Genomic DNA, 22,210 nt, shown 5'->3' on the forward strand with positions numbered 1-22,210 from the left:
TAGATGAATAAGAACTTCATAAAAGAAAGTTAATAAATAACTACTATGGAGTAAATGCCAAAGTATTTTGGTTCACAGATAACTAAATAAGGCAATCAAAAGTTCTGATGTTCTATCAAACTGCTAGGTTCTTCTACTCCATAATAAATAACAAACGTAAATTCAGAATTCTGACACAAATTTTCACGTCCCTAAAATAGACTGATACTCTAAAAGAAAGGTTTATCGGTGAAGAAAAAGTAAGAGACCCACCAGTTCCAGCAGTGACTAAGGATCATTATCCAATGCATCCAAACCAGTTTGATCTACGTTGGTTTCCTCAAAGGAATCGCTTAGGCTTTCTTCTACCTTCATTGAGAAACCAATTAACAAGAAAGAAATTACTTAAACAAGAGAAAAAAATTGCTAATGAAAGGTACAAAATAAAATAATAAGTGGATATCAATGTATGATTTAAAGACCAAGTCCAAAATTAAAACGAAAACAACATGGCAGGTATACCTCTTTCTTAGCAATTTATGAATCTTAACATAAGAACCGAGCAACAACTGACTGCACAGGTGTGTGTGTCGACAAACTATCAGTACAAGAGACAATTTTCAAATCAGGGCTTTCCAAACTATTGCAGCTACAGAATGTTTAGGTGAGATCTTATGCACTGGTATATTAATACATTTGGTTGAAAACACATTGACAATGATTCCTTCCAGTAGCCTCTTTCTGCATTAAGATCACACACATAATCAAACAACAGTGTACATTCTTTCTACCGTGTACTTCAATTTCTTGGTTGTCTAGGAAGTTTTCAGATGATGAAAAGAACTGAATTTTCTCATTTTTTTTTTTGGTCAGGTAGCCTAGTGGCTAGAATTCACCTTATAAGGTGAATAAGTGGGGTGTCCGGGGTTCGAATCCCGGCCCCTGCATATAATAATGCATTGTCCCACCAATTGAGCTAAGCTCATGGGACGAATTTGCTCATTCTAGTTAGAAACATTCTTATGAGAGAAAGTGTCTTTTAAAAGATGAACTCAAATGTAAGTTGTTCAGCAATGGTTAAATCTCATAGGAAGTTGATGAAAGTTCTGTTGCATGTTAAAGGGCTCTGGTAGCATGGCCTGTGGAAGATCAATTCTTTCGCACAAGTCAGTATTTCAAATTTATCAACAATGAACAACAAAATGAAATATAGCAGAGTAAGCCCCAAGGAAAATCAGTTACAAAAATGTAAGCTTAAAATCAGCCACAAAATCTCATCTATTTTGTCTAATGTAAGCAAGCCAATAAAATTTGTGCATTAATAATCTTTTCAATAACCATTCCTTCTCTAATTTTACCCTTCTTCCACTTTATTTTTGTGACACCCAAAACAAACTGTCACGACCCAAAATTCACAATCGTGACCGGCGCACGAACTAGAACATCCTAGTCCGGCAAGCCTATTGACGACACTTAACAACTATAATTTACAATTTATAAATTGATATCCACTGAAAATTTGACAGAGTATCCTCTGTATTTTGAACATTTGCCAAGATTTTAATCCTGTTTACGAACCTGTATTCTCATCCAGAGTTTCAAATGACATATTTACATCTTTGTACATCTCAGAATAAAACATTCTTAAACTCCAAATAGCTGCAGATACTCTGATTCAACATATACATAAGCAAAAGAGACATTCATCAAGGAAACCTACCACCAAGAGTGACACAGATGAACTTCAAGTCTACTATCATCTTTATACTTAGCTGCTTGAAAATCTGAAAAAGAATAAAAAATGAAAGAGTAAGCCACAAGGACTTAGTGAGAGACAACAACCACCACCAACTAGAAGGGAAACACACATGGCACGATTATTTACTTTATCAAATCTATTGTCAATTACAAAAAATAGTAACCGTCTAAAATTCTAATAATCTGCAAACCTTTATACGCATGAAAATCCACACATTATATATACTTCCAATCAAATAGGTATACTTCAACGAAAAATCCAACATTGTAAAGACATGAAGATAACATTACAAGCCTTTTAAAATAAATTGCCGAAAATCAAAATAAAAGCCTCTAAAAGATATTGCCGAAAATCTTGATAAAAGTCTTTAAAGAAAATATAGAAAACTCCATTTAGTAAAAATAATCAAAATGGGTGAATCGAGAACTAGCTCCATCTCGTTGATAGCCCTCTCCTCCTAATGGTGGCCTTTCCATAGGGGCGGCTCCATCTAACGGATAGCTCTTTTCTCTCGACTCAAAACAAAAATGTTTTAAAAGTATAGTAAACTCAATTTAGTGAAAATAATCAAATAGGGGAATCGAGAACTAGCTCCATCTCGTTGATAGCCCTCTCCTCCTAATGATGGCCTTTCCATAGGGGCGGCTCCATCTAACGGATAGCTCTTTTCTCTCGACTCAAAACAAAGTGTAAAACATCTTCAATTAGGTAGTTTACCTCTCATTGATAGCCCTCTCCTCCTAATGGTGGCCATTCCATAGGGGCGGCTCCATCTAACGGGGTAACTTTACCTAATTGAAATCACATACTAGGTGCACCTAGGTCGTCGCAATGATAATCATTTTTCTCAAAACATATAGCTTTAAAAACCATCATTCGTAAAATATCAAATTTGTCCAAGCACACAATCAAATCCCAATTTGAAATCCTTTGCTTATAAATCATAGATAAAATCTAAATAGAGACCACAATAATATCATCGACTTTAAATATGTATCAAGACGAGAAAAATATTCGAAGGGTGTGTTCCCCATTTTATAAAACACTTTAACATAGAAAATTTATCAAATATCAATAATATTAATCATGAAAAGATATGATAATGATCGTTATCAACTCACAGCTATGTCGAATCAACCACATTTTCTGTCCAACTGCTTCCGTAGTAGCAAGCAAAGTATCAACTATCCAATCTTGGCATTTTTCCGAGTTATCCACGCTGCTCGAGTCCCAATTCAGCTCATGATGTACTCCATAAGCACTTTTCTCCAAACAGCTTAACTGTAACTTATGGCTTCTGCGTGTTCCGAATTCATCCAAAACTTCGATCAAAACTCTTATAATCATAGGCGTTCAATTCTGCACCTTTCTAACTAGTCTAAATCCACAATTTAGCTCATTTCGCAAAAATCATGACAAAACCCGTAAGCCTTTTTCCAGCAGAATTATCCAACTTCAAACGCACTTTCCGAGTTCATTACTAATCGGAATCACATGAAATTTATATCCGATTTGAAGGGAATTAAACTTAGAATCCAAATATTCCATAATTACTCACTCCTGATCATCACAGTAAAAGGTATGACCCAAAAACAGAACCTGTCCGAACAACAATCATAATAATTTCTAATCTTGCCCCAAACAGCTTATGGCTTCTAGCTTTCCATCCCAAACAGCACAGCAACAATTTCTGATGCTCCTAACAGTCCAATATACATAATCATTCACAGTCACAAGCTATATCTCAAGCTCACTTCTTGCAGCAACTTTAATCATGTAATCCCTAATAAATACTTTTGCAACATAAACAACTTTAAGCTATAAATTAACTTATTAAATCAGTATAGTCACCAATTAATCACTTCTTATACCTCCTACATCTTCAATTCCAAGTTGTGCAAAACCCTAACTTGAGTTCTACCTCCTTTCCTCAAATACAGTCCCTAAAGTCAAAGCTAACCACAACCATTTCAGCAACATAAGCATGCTTTCCCTCAAATCTCAAAAAAAAAAAACAACATTCAAAAAATCCAAGAGGAAGGAGTGAATTCGGCCAGCAAGGAAGAGGAAGGGAAAAAACAAGTTCAAAGCATGATTCCCACTTCAAATTAATCAATTATCATGATGGAACAATTATAGGAAAGCTTTGGCAAGGATTTGGTGAATTTTGAGAGAGATTGGACAAGGGAGGGGAGCTCGTGAGATAGAGAGAAAGAAAGGAGAAAAATCTCATTTTGTTTGGGTGAAAGAAGGTTGTAGAAAAGTGTAGAAAATTCATACTTTTGTCTACATTAATCTTAAGGGAAATGACAATTTTGCCCTTTTCTACATTAATCTTTAACTTAGTTTATCCGACCAAATGCCATAAAAAAAATTTAAGCGGAATATTACCTCACCCGTAGTCCAGTGAAATAATATGATTTAGTCCGGAAAGTCTTATGTGTAATTATCATTTTGCCCTTTTCTTAAAAATTCTAAAGGATAAAATAACTGGTACTGATAACCGACGGAAATTTTACGTGCGGAATATTACATTCTACCCCCCTTAAAGAAATTTCGTCCTCGAAATTTAGGAATTTACTTGCTAATAAGCACAAATAATTCTCCCATACTTTCACTTTTAGACTCAAACATATATTGTTACTAACTGATTCTTTTTGACTGACTAATTTAAACTGCACAGGTACCAGCCACCATTGGCGTTGAACATTTCCTTAAGAGAAATTCATTATAAACTTTACATCATGCCTTTCCTTCTTCGTACGCTTCATTCCTCCAAGGTCCTATCAATTTTTACCTAGTCTAAATCTTAACCGAGTCTCCCTGGTACTGTAAATTACAGTGGAACAAATTTACACATGACCAATAATGCCATTGAATGATCAAGCTAAAATTGAATCCCCCTTTCCAACAAGTTTTTTTTTTTTTTTGTAGCCTTTTAATTATAGGTCCCTTCATTTTGTCTAAATGAGTAAGACTACCCATCTATTTCCTAGTCAAAACATTTACAACAACACTTGACTTTCCAAGGTAATACAACTCTTTGCAATCAAAGTATTTAAGAGAATTCCATCCACCTTATTTTTCCTAAATTTAAGTTATACCAAGTCCTTTTTGGTTGTTATAAATCTAAGAAAATCCTTTCATATAGATAATGCCTTTGTTTACTCTTGAAATACACAAGAATGTCATCACTAAACAATATCACCCATCAGTCTAAGAAAGGTTGAAAAAAAAATCCGATTCATCAAATCCATAAAAGACGTTGGAGCATTAGTAAGCCTTAAAGGTATAACCAAAATTTTACCATGCTAGTAGCATGTGCGAAAAGTTGTCTTTGATACATGTTTACTCTTAATATCCAACTAGTGACACCCCTACTTCAATAAATATTGAAAAACACTAAGCTTCTTGAAGTTGGTCAAACAACTAATAAACGCATGGTAAATAATATGTATTCCTAACTATCACCTTATTCACTTGTCTATAAACAACACACAATCACTCATATCTATCTTCCTTACTTATAATCAATACCATTAATCCTCAAGGAAATGGACTTAGGTCAATAAATCTCTTCTTGAGAAGGTCTTGTGGTCAGTCCCTTAACAACGTAAGTTATTCTAGGTAATTCGATAAAGAGGTATGGAAGTGGGTTGAGTGGTAGGAACCAAGTTTATAGAGAATCTAATCTCGATATAAGGTGACAATTCAAGAAGTTCTTCAGGACAATATCAAGAAACCCAAATGTTTTTGGGACTTAATAATTCTTCTTCACTCACTTGTATGTCCCTAATCAAAACCAATTATCCTTGACAACCTCTCTTCAATATCTTGTTAGAACCTAAACTTGAGGTTAAATAATATGGTACCTAACCAGATTTTCCTCAAAAGGATAAAAGTGATTACCCGATATCTCAACTTTCACTACTTAGTTATAATAGGGTAAGGTGGCTTACTAGACAGACAACCAATTCATACTCAAAAGCCTATAAATTTGTACTATAAGGAAAAGTAAATTACCTACATGCCCCATGATCTACTCAACACTTTGTGTTGTGTCAAAAATTTGTCAACTAGAACTATCTATTTAGGTTATTTATATTTATTGTTCCTAATAACCAAATATAACTTCACCATCAAGCTAAGAAAAATCTATGTATAATCATTCAACTCATTTCTTGCAAATATTTGTCTACTACATCCCCTAAGCTTTTGTTGCCTAATCTGAAGTGTTAAGCTTTAAACCTCCGCAAAGTAGCACAATTAGATCTAACCACGAATCCAATTAAGCATTTCCTTAATTTTATAACGAACCACTTGACACGCATCTCTACTATGATAGGGTGGGGAGCGTTCATTGAAAGCTCAATAAGACGGGTTTTGTACTTTAAAACTAGCATGAACTCAGTTTAGTCCGATCTTTCACACTCTTGAGGAAATTCATCTCCAACACTTTCTAAAAGAAAACGAATCATAAACACTTGAGATGTCTCACTTCATCCCAACAGAGGTTATCCTACTTGTTTTCCACGTGTAAATATATCAAACTAGTCATATACCATACCTTCCAACTTATATTATGTCAACTCCCACATCCTTATATCCACCTTTAAATGAGAGCATCATAATTTCATTCATAACCTATCTTGACCGTCAATAAATCATTATATCCACACACAAAGTAGACATATAAAAGGTAAAGGTTTAAGTTTCATGAACTTTTCTATATCCACATTGATCTCTCTAGATGGTTTATCGACTGCTACTAACCATGACTAACTTCTTGTGGGTCGAAAACATTTCTCTGCGCTTGATTACCATGTTGTTATTGTCCAACAATTTGTTACACAAGCCATTGTATTCCTTGTAAGCCAACAATAATCTCTATCATCATCGGATTTCTTCATATTTCTCTAGGAACCTCGACATTAATTACTCCTACAACTCAATCACGTTTGTCAACATAAATGCTACGTCCTTTATCATTTTCTTTAAGTCAACCATGAAAACAGCCTGAATGACGACCTATTTGACTAAGGTTTTATGGTTCGGCTTTAAATTCGCAAGGAACCAATTTCCCTTCTAGTGGAGATCTTGGAAACACCAAATGAAATAAAATTGACCGAATATATGACAAGATGATAAAAAAAAGTGAGACCAATCAAAGACCAAAAGAAATCACAGGATTGGACAACAAGTGACACTACCATAGAGTGCTAATAGCTTTTTGCAAATAAATTGTGCCGCGGTTCACAATTCATTAGCAAAATCTATTACTACTCTATGTCTGCAGCTATTAGGACCTACAACCGGAGCTCTGATACCAACTTTGTCACGACCCAAAATTCACAATCGTGACCGGCGCACGAACTAGAACATCCTAGTCCGGCAAGCCTATTGACGACACTTAACAACTATAATTTACAATTTATAAATTGATATCCACTGAAAATTTGACAGAGTATCCTCTGTATTTTGAACATTTGCCAAGATTTTAATCCTGTTTACGAACCTGTATTCTCATCCAGAGTTTCAAATGACATATTTACATCTTTGTACATCTCAGAATAAAACATTCTTAAACTCCAAATAGCTGCAGATACTCTGATTCAACATATACATAAGCAAAAGAGACATTCATCAAGGAAACCTACCACCAAGAGTGACACAGATGAACTTCAAGTCTACTATCATCTTTATACTTAGCTGCTTGAAAATCTGAAAAAGAATAAAAAATGAAAGAGTAAGCCACAAGGACTTAGTGAGAGACAACAACCACCACCAACTAGAAGGGAAACACACATGGCACGATTATTTACTTTATCAAATCTATTGTCAATTACAAAAAATAGTAACCGTCTAAAATTCTAATAATCTGCAAACCTTTATACGCATGAAAATCCACACATTATATATACTTCCAATCAAATAGGTATACTTCAACGAAAAATCCAACATTGTAAAGACATGAAGATAACATTACAAGCCTTTTAAAATAAATTGCCGAAAATCAAAATAAAAGCCTCTAAAAGATATTGCCGAAAATCTTGATAAAAGTCTTTAAAGAAAATATAGAAAACTCCATTTAGTAAAAATAATCAAAATGGGTGAATCGAGAACTAGCTCCATCTCGTTGATAGCCCTCTCCTCCTAATGGTGGCCTTTCCATAGGGGCGGCTCCATCTAACGGATAGCTCTTTTCTCTCGACTCAAAACAAAAATGTTTTAAAAGTATAGTAAACTCAATTTAGTGAAAATAATCAAATAGGGGAATCGAGAACTAGCTCCATCTCGTTGATAGCCCTCTCCTCCTAATGGTGGCCTTTCCATAGGGGCGGCTCCATCTAACGGATAGCTCTTTTCTCTCGACTCAAAACAAAGTGTAAAACATCTTCAATTAGGTAGTTTACCTCTCATTGATAGCCCTCTCCTCCTAATGGTGGCCATTCCATAGGGGCGGCTCCATCTAACGGGGTAACTTTACCTAATTGAAATCACATACTAGGTGCACCTAGGTCGTCGCAATGATAATCATTTTTCTCAAAACATATAGCTTTAAAAACCATCATTCGTAAAATATCAAATTTGTCCAAGCACACAATCAAATCCCAATTTGAAATCCTTTGCTTATAAATCATAGATAAAATCTAAATAGAGACCACAATAATATCATCGACTTTAAATATGTATCAAGACGAGAAAAATATTCGAAGGGTGTGTTCCCCATTTTATAAAACACTTTAACATAGAAAATTTATCAAATATCAATAATATTAATCATGAAAAGATATGATAATGATCGTTATCAACTCACAGCTATGTCGAATCAACCACATTTTCTGTCCAACTGCTTCCGTAGTAGCAAGCAAAGTATCAACTATCCAATCTTGGCATTTTTCCGAGTTATCCACGCTGCTCGAGTCCCAATTCAGCTCATGATGTACTCCATAAGCACTTTTCTCCAAACAGCTTAACTGTAACTTATGGCTTCTGCGTGTTCCGAATTCATCCAAAACTTCGATCAAAACTCTTATAATCATAGGCGTTCAATTCTGCACCTTTCTAACTAGTCTAAATCCACAATTTAGCTCATTTCGCAAAAATCATGACAAAACCCGTAAGCCTTTTTCCAGCAGAATTATCCAACTTCAAACGCACTTTCCGAGTTCATTACTAATCGGAATCACATGAAATTTATATCCGATTTGAAGGGAATTAAACTTAGAATCCAAATATTCCATAATTACTCACTCCTGATCATCACAGTAAAAGGTATGACCCAAAAACAGAACCTGTCCGAACAACAATCATAATAATTTCTAATCTTGCCCCAAACAGCTTATGGCTTCTAGCTTTCCATCCCAAACAGCACAGCAACAATTTCTGATGCTCCTAACAGTCCAATATACATAATCATTCACAGTCACAAGCTATATCTCAAGCTCACTTCTTGCAGCAACTTTAATCATGTAATCCCTAATAAATACTTTTGCAACATAAACAACTTTAAGCTATAAATTAACTTATTAAATCAGTATAGTCACCAATTAATCACTTCTTATACCTCCTACATCTTCAATTCCAAGTTGTGCAAAACCCTAACTTGAGTTCTACCTCCTTTCCTCAAATACAGTCCCTAAAGTCAAAGCTAACCACAACCATTTCAGCAACATAAGCATGCTTTCCCTCAAATCTCAAAAAAAAAAAAACAACATTCAAAAAATCCAAGAGGAAGGAGTGAATTCGGCCAGCAAGGAAGAGGAAGGGAAAAAACAAGTTCAAAGCATGATTCCCACTTCAAATTAATCAATTATCATGATGGAACAATTATAGGAAAGCTTTGGCAAGGATTTGGTGAATTTTGAGAGAGATTGGAGAAGGGAGGGGAGCTCGTGAGATAGAGAGAAAGAAAGGAGAAAAATCTCATTTTGTTTGGGTGAAAGAAGGTTGTAGAAAAGTGTAGAAAATTCATACTTTTGTCTACATTAATCTTAAGGGAAATGACAATTTTGCCCTTTTCTACATTAATCTTTAACTTAGTTTATCCGACCAAATGCCATAAAAAAAATTTAAGCGGAATATTACCTCACCCGTAGTCCAGTGAAATAATATGATTTAGTCCGGAAAGTCTTATGTGTAATTATCATTTTGCCCTTTTCTTAAAAATTCTAAAGGATAAAATAACTGGTACTGATAACCGACGGAAATTTTACGTGCGGAATATTACATTCTACCCCCCTTAAAGAAATTTCGTCCTCGAAATTTAGGAATTTACTTGCTAATAAGCACAAATAATTCTCCCATACTTTCACTTTTAGACTCAAACATATATTGTTACTAACTGATTCTTTTTGACTGACTAATTTAAACTGCACAGGTACCAGCCACCATTGGCGTTGAACATTTCCTTAAGAGAAATTCATTATAAACTTTACATCATGCCTTTCCTTCTTCGTACGCTTCATTCCTCCAAGGTCCTATCAATTTTTACCTAGTCTAAATCTTAACCGAGTCTCCCTGGTACTGTAAATTACAGTGGAACAAATTTACACATGACCAATAATGCCATTGAATGATCAAGCTAAAATTGAATCCCCCTTTCCAACAAGTTTTTTTTTTTTTTTGTAGCCTTTTAATTATAGGTCCCTTCATTTTGTCTAAATGAGTAAGACTACCCATCTATTTCCTAGTCAAAACATTTACAACAACACTTGACTTTCCAAGGTAATACAACTCTTTGCAATCAAAGTATTTAAGAGAATTCCATCCACCTTATTTTTCCTAAATTTAAGTTATACCAAGTCCTTTTTGGTTGTTATAAATCTAAGAAAATCCTTTCATATAGATAATGCCTTTGTTTACTCTTGAAATACACAAGAATGTCATCACTAAACAATATCACCCATCAGTCTAAGAAAGGTTGAAAAAAAAATCCGATTCATCAAATCCATAAAAGACGTTGGAGCATTAGTAAGCCTTAAAGGTATAACCAAAATTTTACCATGCTAGTAGCATGTGCGAAAAGTTGTCTTTGATACATGTTTACTCTTAATATCCAACTAGTGACACCCCTACTTCAATAAATATTGAAAAACACTAAGCTTCTTGAAGTTGGTCAAACAACTAATAAACGCATGGTAAATAATATGTATTCCTAACTATCACCTTATTCACTTGTCTATAAACAACACACAATCACTCATATCTATCTTCCTTACTTATAATCAATACCATTAATCCTCAAGGAAATGGACTTAGGTCAATAAATCTCTTCTTGAGAAGGTCTTGTGGTCAGTCCCTTAACAACGTAAGTTATTCTAGGTAATTCGATAAAGAGGTATGGAAGTGGGTCTTATGTGTAATTATCATTTTGCCCTTTTCTTAAAAATTCTAAAGGATAAAATAACTGGTACTGATAACCGACGGAAATTTTACGTGCGGAATATTACACAAACACTATGGCATGTTTGAATTACATTGGTTGAACTTATCTACTGACATAAGTTTTATGATATTGTTTAGGAGAACTTATGTAAACCGCTTATACATATTTTCATAGTTTTTTTTTCAACTTATTTTTATAAGTTCTCCAATATAGTTTATAAAAACAACTTATAAAATATATAAAAAAAAAAAACAATTAAACGCTATTTTATCTTTTGTTACTAAAATAGCTTATGCAAGCTTATATATAAGTGGTTATCATGTTAAGCGCTTGTGCTATATAACATGCAAATAAGTTGTTTATCCAAACATACCCCTATCATATTACCATAAAGGTGCGTATCCTCAAGAAGATAAATTTTATAATGCATGCGCAGATGGTAGAATTCTAAATTTAATAAACAGATCTATCTCTTTAATATTAGCCAACAAACAAAAATGTTTTCAAAAACTAAATGGAGCTTAGAAATATCTAATTTCACTACAGGATACAAGAGTTAGATCTAAATGCACTGAAAAACTCAAATCTACTGTAAACAGAAAAAGTTAGATCTATGTTTAATAGACACAATCAACAAGAAACATTGTACATTGTAATAAATAGCATCACGAAATATTAATCACAACAAAATACAAACTCTATCCATTGTACATTGTAACATTAAAATTGAATAATATCCCAAATAAATAACTACGAAAAAATTGAATGATAGCCCAAATGAATAGCTAGGAAAAAATTCAATATTTCAGCATAAAATGTCAACTTGTCATTAGAAAGTGGATAGTCCAACCTATACATAGAAAAATCTATCATAAAATTATGAAACAAATTAATATCCTACAGCCCCATTGGGAGAAAATTATATGACTATTTGAGTAAAATGTATGATATACTTACTTCAACATCCCGAGTGTAACACAATGTTAGCATCATTCTCTGGATTAGTGAATCGAACATCCTTCATGTCACTTTTCTCCTTCAATACATGAATTCCACTTTCATGGAATTCAAATCCAAAGTAAACCTCTGCATGGTTCCACTTACTTTCAAAAAGTGCTTTGTCCATATTATCATTGAAGTTTTCCATTTGCATATGAAAAAGATGCAAATGATATGTATCCGCGTGTGATTTTGCACCAATCTTCGCACCATGTGTATAGAAAAATGTATTACCGTTGATGATCACTCTTAATGAAGAACCATCCCATGTCAATTGAGAAACAACACAGAGAGCTATAGCAGGAAACTTGTTACGAAACCAGAAAGAAATTGACAATCCTGCCGACCATTGGTGGTCAAACCACTCTGGAACCTTTGCATGTGGTAAACGAAACCAAGTGTTTCCAGCCTTATGTAATTCCTGTTAGTCATAAATAATCAATGTAAGTTTAACTATGTAAAAAAATTAAAAAATAAATTACAAATAAGAACAAAATAAAATCATAACCTGATTTAGTAATTTGCTTTTGCACGACGAAGTCAAAGACATGCAGTTTTGTGCTGATAATATTCTTAAGCATGGAGGAATCACTTTAATTTCCTGAAGTTCCTTACAATCATCCAAGACGAGTTTCCATAACCCGTCCACCACAAGTGGAAAACTCTCAAGACTATAACAACATGAAAGGTCAAGTGTTTCTAGCAAATCCAACTTGAAAGGTGGAATACTTCTGACATTGTGACAACTTTTAACAAGTAAGGTTTTAAGTTTTCCAAGAGAACCATCCACCACAATTGGAAAATTCTCAAGACTATTACAATGTGAAAGGTCGAGTGTTTCTAGCGAATCCAACTTGAGAGGTGGAATACTCTTGAGATTGTAACAACATCTAACAAGCAGGGTTTTAAGTTTTCCGAGAAACCCGTCCACCACAAGTGGAAAACTCTCAAGACTTACACAATACGAAAGGTCAAGTTTTTCTAGCAAATCCAACTTGAGAGGTGGAATACTCCTGAGATTCCTACAATTATTAAGATTTAGGGTTTTAAGTTTTCCAAGAAACCCGTCCACCACAAGTGGAAAACTCTCAAGACTATAACAATAAGAAAGGTCAAGTGTTTCGAGTGAATCCAACTTGAGAGATGGAATATTCCTGAGACTGTGACAACCTTTAACAAGCAAGGTTTTAAGTTTTTCAAAATACCCATCCACTGCAATTGGAAAATTCTCAAGACTAAAACAATCTGAAAGATCAAGTGTTTCTACCAAATCCAACTTGAGAGGTGGAATACTCCTTAGCTTGATGCAATGTCTAAAACTCATGCTTTTATGCTTATCACGAAACTCATCTACCACATTTGAAAATCTTTCAAGTTGGTTTGAAAAATGAAGTTCTTCACGTTTCTGAAGACTAGCACAATCTGAATAAAGAATTAATTTAGGTCTCTCAAATCTAATACCATTTGAAAGATCAAGTTCTTCAAAACTCTCAAGACTAGTACAATCTGAAAGATCAAGTTCTTCGAGAGAAGAAGCTAACATGAGAGAAGGAATAATTCTGATTTTTCTGCAACTTATAACCCTCAAGATTTTAAGTTCTCCAACAAATCTATTCACTATGAGAGGAAAGCTTTCTAGCCTATAACAATGTGAAAATTCGAGTTCTTCCATTGAATCCAACCTGAGAGGTGGAATACTCTTGATTCCAATGCAATGCATAAATCTCAAAATTTTAAGTTTACGCAAAAAACCAACCGATTTATCAATTGAAATTAGTTTCTCACAGTCTTGAATTGAAAATACTTCTAAATTTGGGAGACCAGATATATCTGGTATTTGTGTTAAACGGTAACTTTGATCAAGATTTAAAAATCTCATATTCTGGAACTTCTGCAAATAAATAAAATAAAAGCATTCAAGTAAATAAGAAATTTATGAATAATATTAAACTGGTTTTATTAATATATGATCAGAGATATAAATATGTTAGGCTTGCCTTTGTGCGAAAGCCCTCCCACTCAAATGGATTGCTACATTCCAGCACTCTTAGACTATTTGGAAGATGTTTGGGCATTAAATCATCATGCCTAATAATTAGTGTTTTGAGATTTTCCATCTTCTTGAAAGCTTCTCCATCCCATTTTTGGCTGCAACGCCAATTGAAAGGGAGATGTATGATTTCAATGTTACTTGTTCCCTGTAAACAAAACAAAAAAAGGACAAATCAACCGAATATATGGTAGAACTTTATGAAACACGTATTTAAAGATTATTTTTTTTATGTTAATGGTCGGTTCCCAATTGAATATACTTTGGTAATCCGGAATATACTTTGGTTAATGGTCGGAGTATAAATTTTAGTATTAAAAATTTTTACACATATTTTGTGTTTCTATATAAATTAAGAATATATGAGAAATCATATGTTTTTACTTCATTAAACGATGTAAAAATAATAAAATACATTGATGATGCATATAAATAAATGAGTCTTGCTAACAAGTCCTCGCGACACTCTTTAAGGATCCAAAATTTAGAAATTGTTCCTTCAAAAAGTCAAATATTACAATTTTCAATCCATTAAATACACGAATTTTCATAAAAACTTACACCATTCGGTCACTATTATAAGAAAAAATCAACATTCTAGGTTCATTCATTAAATGATGTATGTGGTCTATAATAAAGATCATACACATCATTAATTGAATGAATCTAAAATGTAGATTTTTCCTTATAATAGTGACCGGAGACTTTATTATTTATGTTTTAAAATTAGTGTCGTTTAAGGTTTTTACACACAAATTAATAAATTAAGAAATGTAATAATAGTGTCAAAAGACATGACAATTCTACTAAACTAACCTTATTTATTATTGGCATAATGCTTTGGAACGAACGTAGGCTCAATTAATTATAGGGTACAACTTAAGTAAAATAATAATTTTGCCATTGAAAAGTCAAGTGACGTCATTTTGAAACGGAATGAGTACTATTTAAGGTTTTTGAAAAGGGAAATGCATGCTAAAGAGTGCCATTAGGGAATTGTTAAGAGGATGAAAATATAAATTTTGTATTAGAAAGTGGTGAAAAGTGATAAATTTAACGTTTTAAAAGCCAAAATATTGTCAAATTCCATGCAAACTTACTACTTTTGATTTCCTTAACAAGTGCCTTTATATCACTTAAGGCCACTTGTTAGCATAATCCTTGTAAAAAATACTCCAAGACATTTGTTAACATTTTCCTAAATTAAACTCGTACTTATAAGATTAAAAAAAAGTGATATTATGACGATTAATAATGCAGAAAGCCAAAGGGGTAACATGAAAATTAGTAACATTAATCAAAGTTGAAGATGAAAAGTCAAACCATCCATGTCAGGATTACTCACCCTATTTTCATTAAAAACTTTCCTTACATCTTCATAGGCCCATAATCTACTGCGTTTTCCAGGATCTTCGGGTGATTCTTGTCTAACAATTTCTTTCCCCATATCTTCTACCAAATCATGCATTGTCACAGTATTAGACTCGCTTATTTTTATGAGAGATTTTTCAACTAACACATTAATGTGATCTTTCATGATATCACCACGATGAGCATGAAGTATTTTTTCGACTCTTATCACATTCCATCCTTTGAGGCAACAAGCAATGTCAAGAAAAACAAATTGTTCCTCTTTCTGCAAAGCATCAAAGCTCAATTGTAGTGTTGTTTGGATCTTTTTATCAGGAACCCTCTCATAACGATCTAGTGCATCTTTGCATTGTTCTATTGTCCTTTTAAAAAAGTGAGAACCAATGACTTCCAAAGCAAGTGGAAGGCCAGAAGCATATACTACAGCACGTTTTAAAACATTCGCATAACCTGAAATTTCTTTGTCATTCTTCAAATCTTTCAGTCTACCCAATTCGTTCACATTCAATTCTCTTCCACACTTTTGTTCTAATAAAACATCTTTATAGATCAGACTATAATCGTTTTTTAAAGCTTTCCATCCCACCAAATCAAAAGCATCATCATCATTCAATCCCTTCATCTCGTATGTTTTTTCAACCCCATGACATGTTAGCAACCTTTTGTCCCGAGTCGTGATGATGACTCTACTGCCTGGATGAAACCAATCAGAACTTCCAGCAATAGCCTCTAGTTGTTCCAATTTGTCAACATCGTCAAGGAGCAAAAGCACCTTTTTTTGTCTTAGCCGATCTCGTAATATTGCAATTCCTTGTCCAACACTTGTTATATCCATGTTACTCTCTCTAACAATTTGAGATAGAAGGATCTTTTGGAGATATATCAACCCATTTTTGTCAAAATTTTCTCTGATTTTTTCTAAATAATAACAACATTGAAATTGACCGATGTTCGAATTATAAACTACTAGAGCGAGAGTAGTTTTCCCTATTCCACCAACCCCGTGGATCCCGACCATGTGGCTTGTGTCATTAGACCCAACATTCAAAAGCGAAGTCACGTGTTGTTTTTGGTTCTCTTGTCCAACTAGGTAATCACCAACAGGTAAGACAATAGGTTTTATATTTCTTAAGACTTGTTCAACAATCTTCTCAATAAACTCATGCTCATACTCATCCCTATCCAATTAGAAAAAAGAGGTCATTCGGGTGCATATGTCTATGCTTTTAACATTGATTATATATTAGGATTAATTGTGTTTTTTGCCCTCAACTTATCACAAATGTACGATTTTAGCCCTCACTTTTTTTAGGAATTTTATCCCCTTATGTTTTCCCCATATTTTGGTAGTTTACTCCCCAAAATTTACGCTGATGTGGCATCTTTTATTGACGTAACACTCAGATCTCATAGTCGCATGACTTTTCTTTAAAATTAAAAAAAAAAAATGCCAAAATCAGCTTGTACTCTTAAGAGCGAACCAAACTTTGAATTAGGGTACCAAACATTTTGGCATTTTTTTCGAGTTTTATTTTTTAATTTTAAGAAAAGTCATGGGTTGAAAGTCACATCAATAAATCATATCACCACAACATAAATTTGGAGGAAAATTATGAGAGACACTACAAAATCATAATGAAGGAAAATGTAAAGGGTTCAAAATCGCTCAAAAACATAAGTGGCTACAGTCACACAATTATGATATATGCGAAGGTCAAAAGTACACCCAAATCTATTTATTATAACTAAAATTGACATTTGATTTGTTTGTTTGTTTGTTGTTTAAGGTTTTGAAATATGAATTAAGAAATATAATTATCGTATATTTTATAATAAAAAAGGGTTAATTAAGTTTTAGTCCCTATAAATATTTACAGTTTTGTTTTTAGTCCCAACAAAATAAAATCACATTTTTTGGTCCCTGTGACATTTTCCTTAAGCATTTTAGGGACCAAAAATGTTGATGAAATTTTTTGAAGGAACCTAAAATGCTGATGGAAAATTTTATAGGGACTAAAAAGTGTGATTTTATTTTATAGGGATTAAAAACAAAATTCTGAATATTTACAGGGACCATTTACTTAATTAACCCTAAAAAAATTCATTTACCTTCTTAACATTCCCTTTACTATTCTATGTAAATAAAAAATCATTCTCTTTAGTTTTTTTTTTTTTTGAGTAATTGCTCTTTACTATCTAGCATGTCAATTCAGCTTTAAAAAAAATACGTGATAAAGAAAGATAGAAATAATGGTAAAGTATAAGATGAAAAAAGAAATAAATTAGCAATAGTTAGTTGGTATTATTTCATTTTTTATTGTCAAAATGTGACCGACTATTTTACTTAACAAATGAAATGAAAAACAAAATATAGCAATGTACCCTTTGAAATGAGAGCCGGACAAATTAGCAACTTGGTGAAGAGAAGCCTTCCATTTATCCACGTTAGGGTTGGATACTGGCCAGCAACATCGACCCTCATGTTTAGCCATTGCTTTTCCATAACTATTTCTCAACTTTCTTACATCAGAAGGATCTACCTTATAAAATACAGGAAAAACATAACGACCCACCTTATCTTTCATGGTATCAAGGATCTTTGAAAGTTCTTGTAAGCAAAATGATGAAGAAGCATAATTCTCAGAGAGGACAACGATGGCCATCATGGACTCTTCAATTGCTCTGAGAAGTGATGGTGTGATTTCATTCCCGTTTTGAAGATCCTTTTCATCCATGAAAGTTTTTACTCCTTTGTCATCAAGAGCTTTCTTGAGATTGCCAGTGAAACCATAACGAGTATCCTCACCTCGAAAGCTGAGAAAAACATCATACGTGAATTGATTTGTGACTGTATGGGGAGCCATGATGAGTGAATGAAAGTGGTTTGATGAATATTAGTATTCAGATTCAGATTCAAATGAAAGAACTGTTGTTTGGAGAAAATTGAGCTAGGAAGAATATGAAATGTAGAGTGTGGAGGACTTCAAAGACTTTGGAGTATCTAAAGTCATGAAAGTGGGACTACCTTGTCAGTGGAGGCCATTTCCTGGAAGTTGCTTTGCTGGGACGCGCTTGGTACTTTTAAGTAACATAATTCTCTCTCTCTCTCTCTCATACTTTTGTTATTTTCTTACTTTCTCTGTCCTTTTTTTTCTTTTTTCTTTTCTCTAATTTTGTCCAATAAGGAGAGAAATTAACAAAATGTACCAAAGATTATTACCAAAAGATGGTTTAAGGGTGCATTTGTTTTAGCTTTAAAAAAAATAGATTTTGTGTTACAAGAATTTAGAGATTTTAAAAAAAAAATCTAAAGCTATTTGTTTGTCAACTACACAAAAAAAGTGATTTTTTTTTTACACAAAAAATAGATTTTTTTTCTAAAAAATCTAAAACAAACGTACCCTAAATATCATTATACTATGAGATACTTATTTTTTTCATATATCGTGATACTGTGAATTGTTGAATCAATCATTTACTAAATTGGTTAATTACATTTTTATACGGGATTTACCAGGCAGATGTATAAAATGTGTGTTAATGTATTCATTATTGTTTCTAAACAATTACATAATTTGTTTAGTCACATTATATGTTTTATCAAGTCTCGTAAACAATTTCTAAATCAAATAGATAGAAAGAAAAATATTTGTTTAGTTCACTCATCTAATTTTAGCAAATTAGGGACTAATTCATATACTAAATCAACCACAATAAACACAATTATGATGGTTGTTCAATCTCCTCAAATTTATTCATCTTGTTGAAAAAAGTAGATCCAAAATTATGACTCAATCAAATTTAGCCACAAAGAACAATCGATCAAGAATTATGATTCAGTCGGGAGTAAAATTAAAAGGTTTATTGAGCAACTATTTGCAATCATACAAGTCATGTGGGTGCTTGTTCCCGCATTAAAAGTAGACGATTGATTGTCTTTACTTCCTACCTTCCTTATTAGGTCTTAGCTACGTTACTCTTTAATCAACTTTTAAACTTTTAGAAAGTTGAAATTCAATACTTTTCACTACTTTTCAACACATTATTTCTATTATTGTACTCTAAAAAATATATAGTTAGGTAACTCGTGCACTATGCACACTCTCATAAGGAAATCAATATAAGTCTACTCATATCTTTCATTTTATATATTAATAGTATTAATACACCAATAATAAGTAACGTTAATTTAATAAAATTACCATTCGCTTAAAAAAATACTATCCCGTTTTTCATTTATAATATTCATTAATTTGTGTGAAATAAGCGTTTCACTAACTGTGAGACAGAAAGTAACCAAAAAGGAAACTGAGACAGAGAATACAATATGTGGAACTAAAAAGCTTAAGAACAATTTATAAAACCGGTTCTTACAATCCCTTGTGTGCCAGCCAAGATGTTCACTATAGCTGGTTGTTGTAACTAAAACAATAAGTGCAAAAATTCAACCCACAATTACCATGTAATGCAGAGCATCACCAACAATTTATATCATTCAACAAAAGCCTTTCACTAATCTCCTTTGGTCACACTGCTGAGAAGCCGCAATCGAACTGAGTCCAAATCTAATACATTCTTGACACTGCAAATATAACATGTTTAATAAACTAGAAGCGTGAGAACATAAAGAGAATTAATAAATAACTAGTTTGAAGTAAACGCCAAGGGACTTTGGCTCACAACAACACTAACCAATAACATCAAATGTTCTGCTATTCCATTATATCCAAAGAAGGCTGGAATTTCATGTTTTAAGTTGGACTGAAATTTTCACGTCCCTAAGAGACTGATACTCTAAAAGAACTAAGGTTTCATCAGTGAAAAAAAGAAAGAGACCCACCAGTACATAGTGTCTCCAGAAGAAACCACCTTGTTGCAAAGCCAGTCTGGCACAATCTTTTCCAAGATCTCAATCTGTTCTTCAGCTTCTCCTATTGGGAGGACAAGATTAGTTAGCTAGAATGTTTATTACTAAGAAATCGTGTACATTATAATAAAATAGAATTAGAACATACTAATCTCAACAAAATCTAAACAGTTCATCATTATCTTTTGCAAGAGCTCCTCTTTTGTGATTGACGTTCTTTTGACAGAGTCAAATATAGTGTCAATCACATTAACCAGTTCCACCAATGATGAAGGATTGTTATCCGATGCAACCAAACAATGTTGATCTACATTGATTTTCTGAAAAGAATGACTAAGGTTCTCATCTACCTGCATCGAGAAACCAATTAACAAGAAATTGATTACTTTCACGAGAAAAAAATTGCTTTAACAATAAACAAAATTTCAGGAAAATAATGTTGATCAGATGCAAAGTGCGGAAGTAAGAGATATTAGATATCAAGAATATGCTTAAGTATGAACAATTATAAACAAGGAGCACAAGCATATACTTGTCAATCTAGAAAGAGATTTTAATGGAGCAAGAACATCGGAGAATATCCCTTTCTTATCGTCAATCTAGAAAGAAAGGAGTATTCAAAAAATTTAAACCATCTCCACTATAAACCCATTAAACAAACTGTTTGACACAGGACTAAACTACGATATTATAAGTGCGTTATAAATAAAAATGTCACTGTTTTTGTATAACCATCCTCGATGTTTCACTCTAAATCTTCGACTTGTTTCTCACCCAATATGTTCGTTATCTTATAACAATCTCTAAAGCTCCTCTTTTTCATGCATGAATATATGATGAGTACCCCACTTACTAGTTAGAATTTAACATGAACTACTAAATGTTAGGAAAATAATTTGCTTTCTTTGCAAGCTCTCCGGCAAGGATAGATTGAAAGGTACAAAATAGAATAATAAGTGAGTATCAAAGCATGATTTTAGGGATAAATTGAAAATTAAAACCAGAACTAGATAGGAGGCGCATACCTCCTGAGGTGGGGAAACAGAATCAAAAGATTTGAAGTCCTCAGAACATCCGCATCTAGGTTTAGACATGTATACTCTTATTATCCAAATCATCACTGCCTTCTGTGAGTGTAAAGTCGAGCACTCTCTTTGCAGGCTTAAAACACGACCCAGACTTTTGGGCAGTCATTTTCTGAAGCTTAACATCAGAACCGGGCAACAATCTCTCAGGTGCTGACTGTGCAGGAGTGTGTGTCAACAAACTATCCGTACAAGAAACAATTTTCAAGTCAGGGATTTCAACGCGGCTAACAGAATGTGGAGGGGAGATCTTATGTACCGCTGTATTAATAACATTTCGTTGAATACACATGGACAGTGATTCCGTCTCCTTGCCTCTTTCTACATTATTACTCACACAATCAGACCATGATGTACATTCTTTCTTTTAAAAGATGGACTCAGATGTAAGTTGTTCAGCGACAGTTCAATTTCATTCTGACCTTTAATTTTACAGTTCCATCTTTGAAAATCAATTTATAAGGTCTTTGGCTAAAGGGCACTGGTAGTGTGGCCTCTGGTATATCAGTCCCCTAATATCCACAACAAAAAGCAAAATCAATAAATTAAAATTAAAATCAAAATTAAAGTGATGAAATAAATTCTTTTACATACTACTAAAAACAAAAATAAATATAACTGGTCGAGACCCAAATAAAAGCAGTTGTCAAAAGGTAAGCATAACCAGTAGCCAAAAAATCTAATATACTTCCTCATATTCATCAACAACATT

General features: G+C 33.2%; 1 protein-coding gene and 1 long non-coding RNA gene across 3 annotated transcripts; both read right to left on the reverse strand.

Moving 5' to 3' along the window:
* Positions 1-1,465: 1,465 nt before the first annotated feature.
* Positions 1,466-11,085, reverse strand: LOC146917822 (uncharacterized). 2 transcript variants are annotated; one of them, XR_015015869.1, is made up of 3 exons: positions 8,556-11,085; positions 2,860-7,459; positions 1,466-1,763 (listed from the first exon to the last, which is right to left on the reverse strand). It is a non-coding gene; the product is annotated as an uncharacterized LOC146917822 (long non-coding RNA). The 2 variants fall into 2 exon arrangements; XR_015015868.1 differs by having other exon boundaries at positions 2,860-11,085.
* A 671-nt stretch (positions 11,086-11,756) lies between these two features.
* Positions 11,757-22,010, reverse strand: LOC146917823 (TMV resistance protein N-like). Its single transcript, XM_085719588.1, has 8 exons — positions 21,439-22,010; positions 20,562-20,763; positions 20,387-20,477; positions 17,929-20,128; positions 15,521-16,724; positions 14,123-14,323; positions 12,634-14,016; positions 11,757-12,546 (listed from the first exon to the last, which is right to left on the reverse strand). Exons 4-8 carry the CDS (start codon positions 18,408-18,410, stop codon positions 12,085-12,087), a joined length of 3,732 nt encoding a protein of 1,243 aa, XP_085575714.1. The 5' UTR covers positions 18,411-20,128; positions 20,387-20,477; positions 20,562-20,763; positions 21,439-22,010; the 3' UTR covers positions 11,757-12,084.
* Positions 22,011-22,210: the final 200 nt, after the last annotated feature.

The sequence above is a fragment of the Medicago sativa genome, chromosome 6 (assembly GCF_051527215.1).
Source record: "Medicago sativa cultivar Bolivia chromosome 6, Bolivia_mono, whole genome shotgun sequence".
Taxonomy (NCBI): domain Eukaryota; kingdom Viridiplantae; phylum Streptophyta; class Magnoliopsida; order Fabales; family Fabaceae; genus Medicago; species Medicago sativa.

Bases quoted from the DNA above. Each gene is read 5' to 3' on its own strand.
- LOC146917823 (XM_085719588.1), bottom strand. From the start codon at position 18,410: ATGGCTCCCCATACAGTCACAAATCAATTCACGTATGATGTTTTTCTC. The intron at 14,324-15,520 runs GTGAGTAATCCT...TTTTGTTTACAG, and splicing joins AAGTTTTTAATGAAAATAGG to GGAACAAGTAACATTGAAAT. The intron at 14,017-14,122 runs GCAAGCCTAACA...ATTTATTTGCAG, and splicing joins GGGAGGGCTTTCGCACAAAG to AAGTTCCAGAATATGAGATT.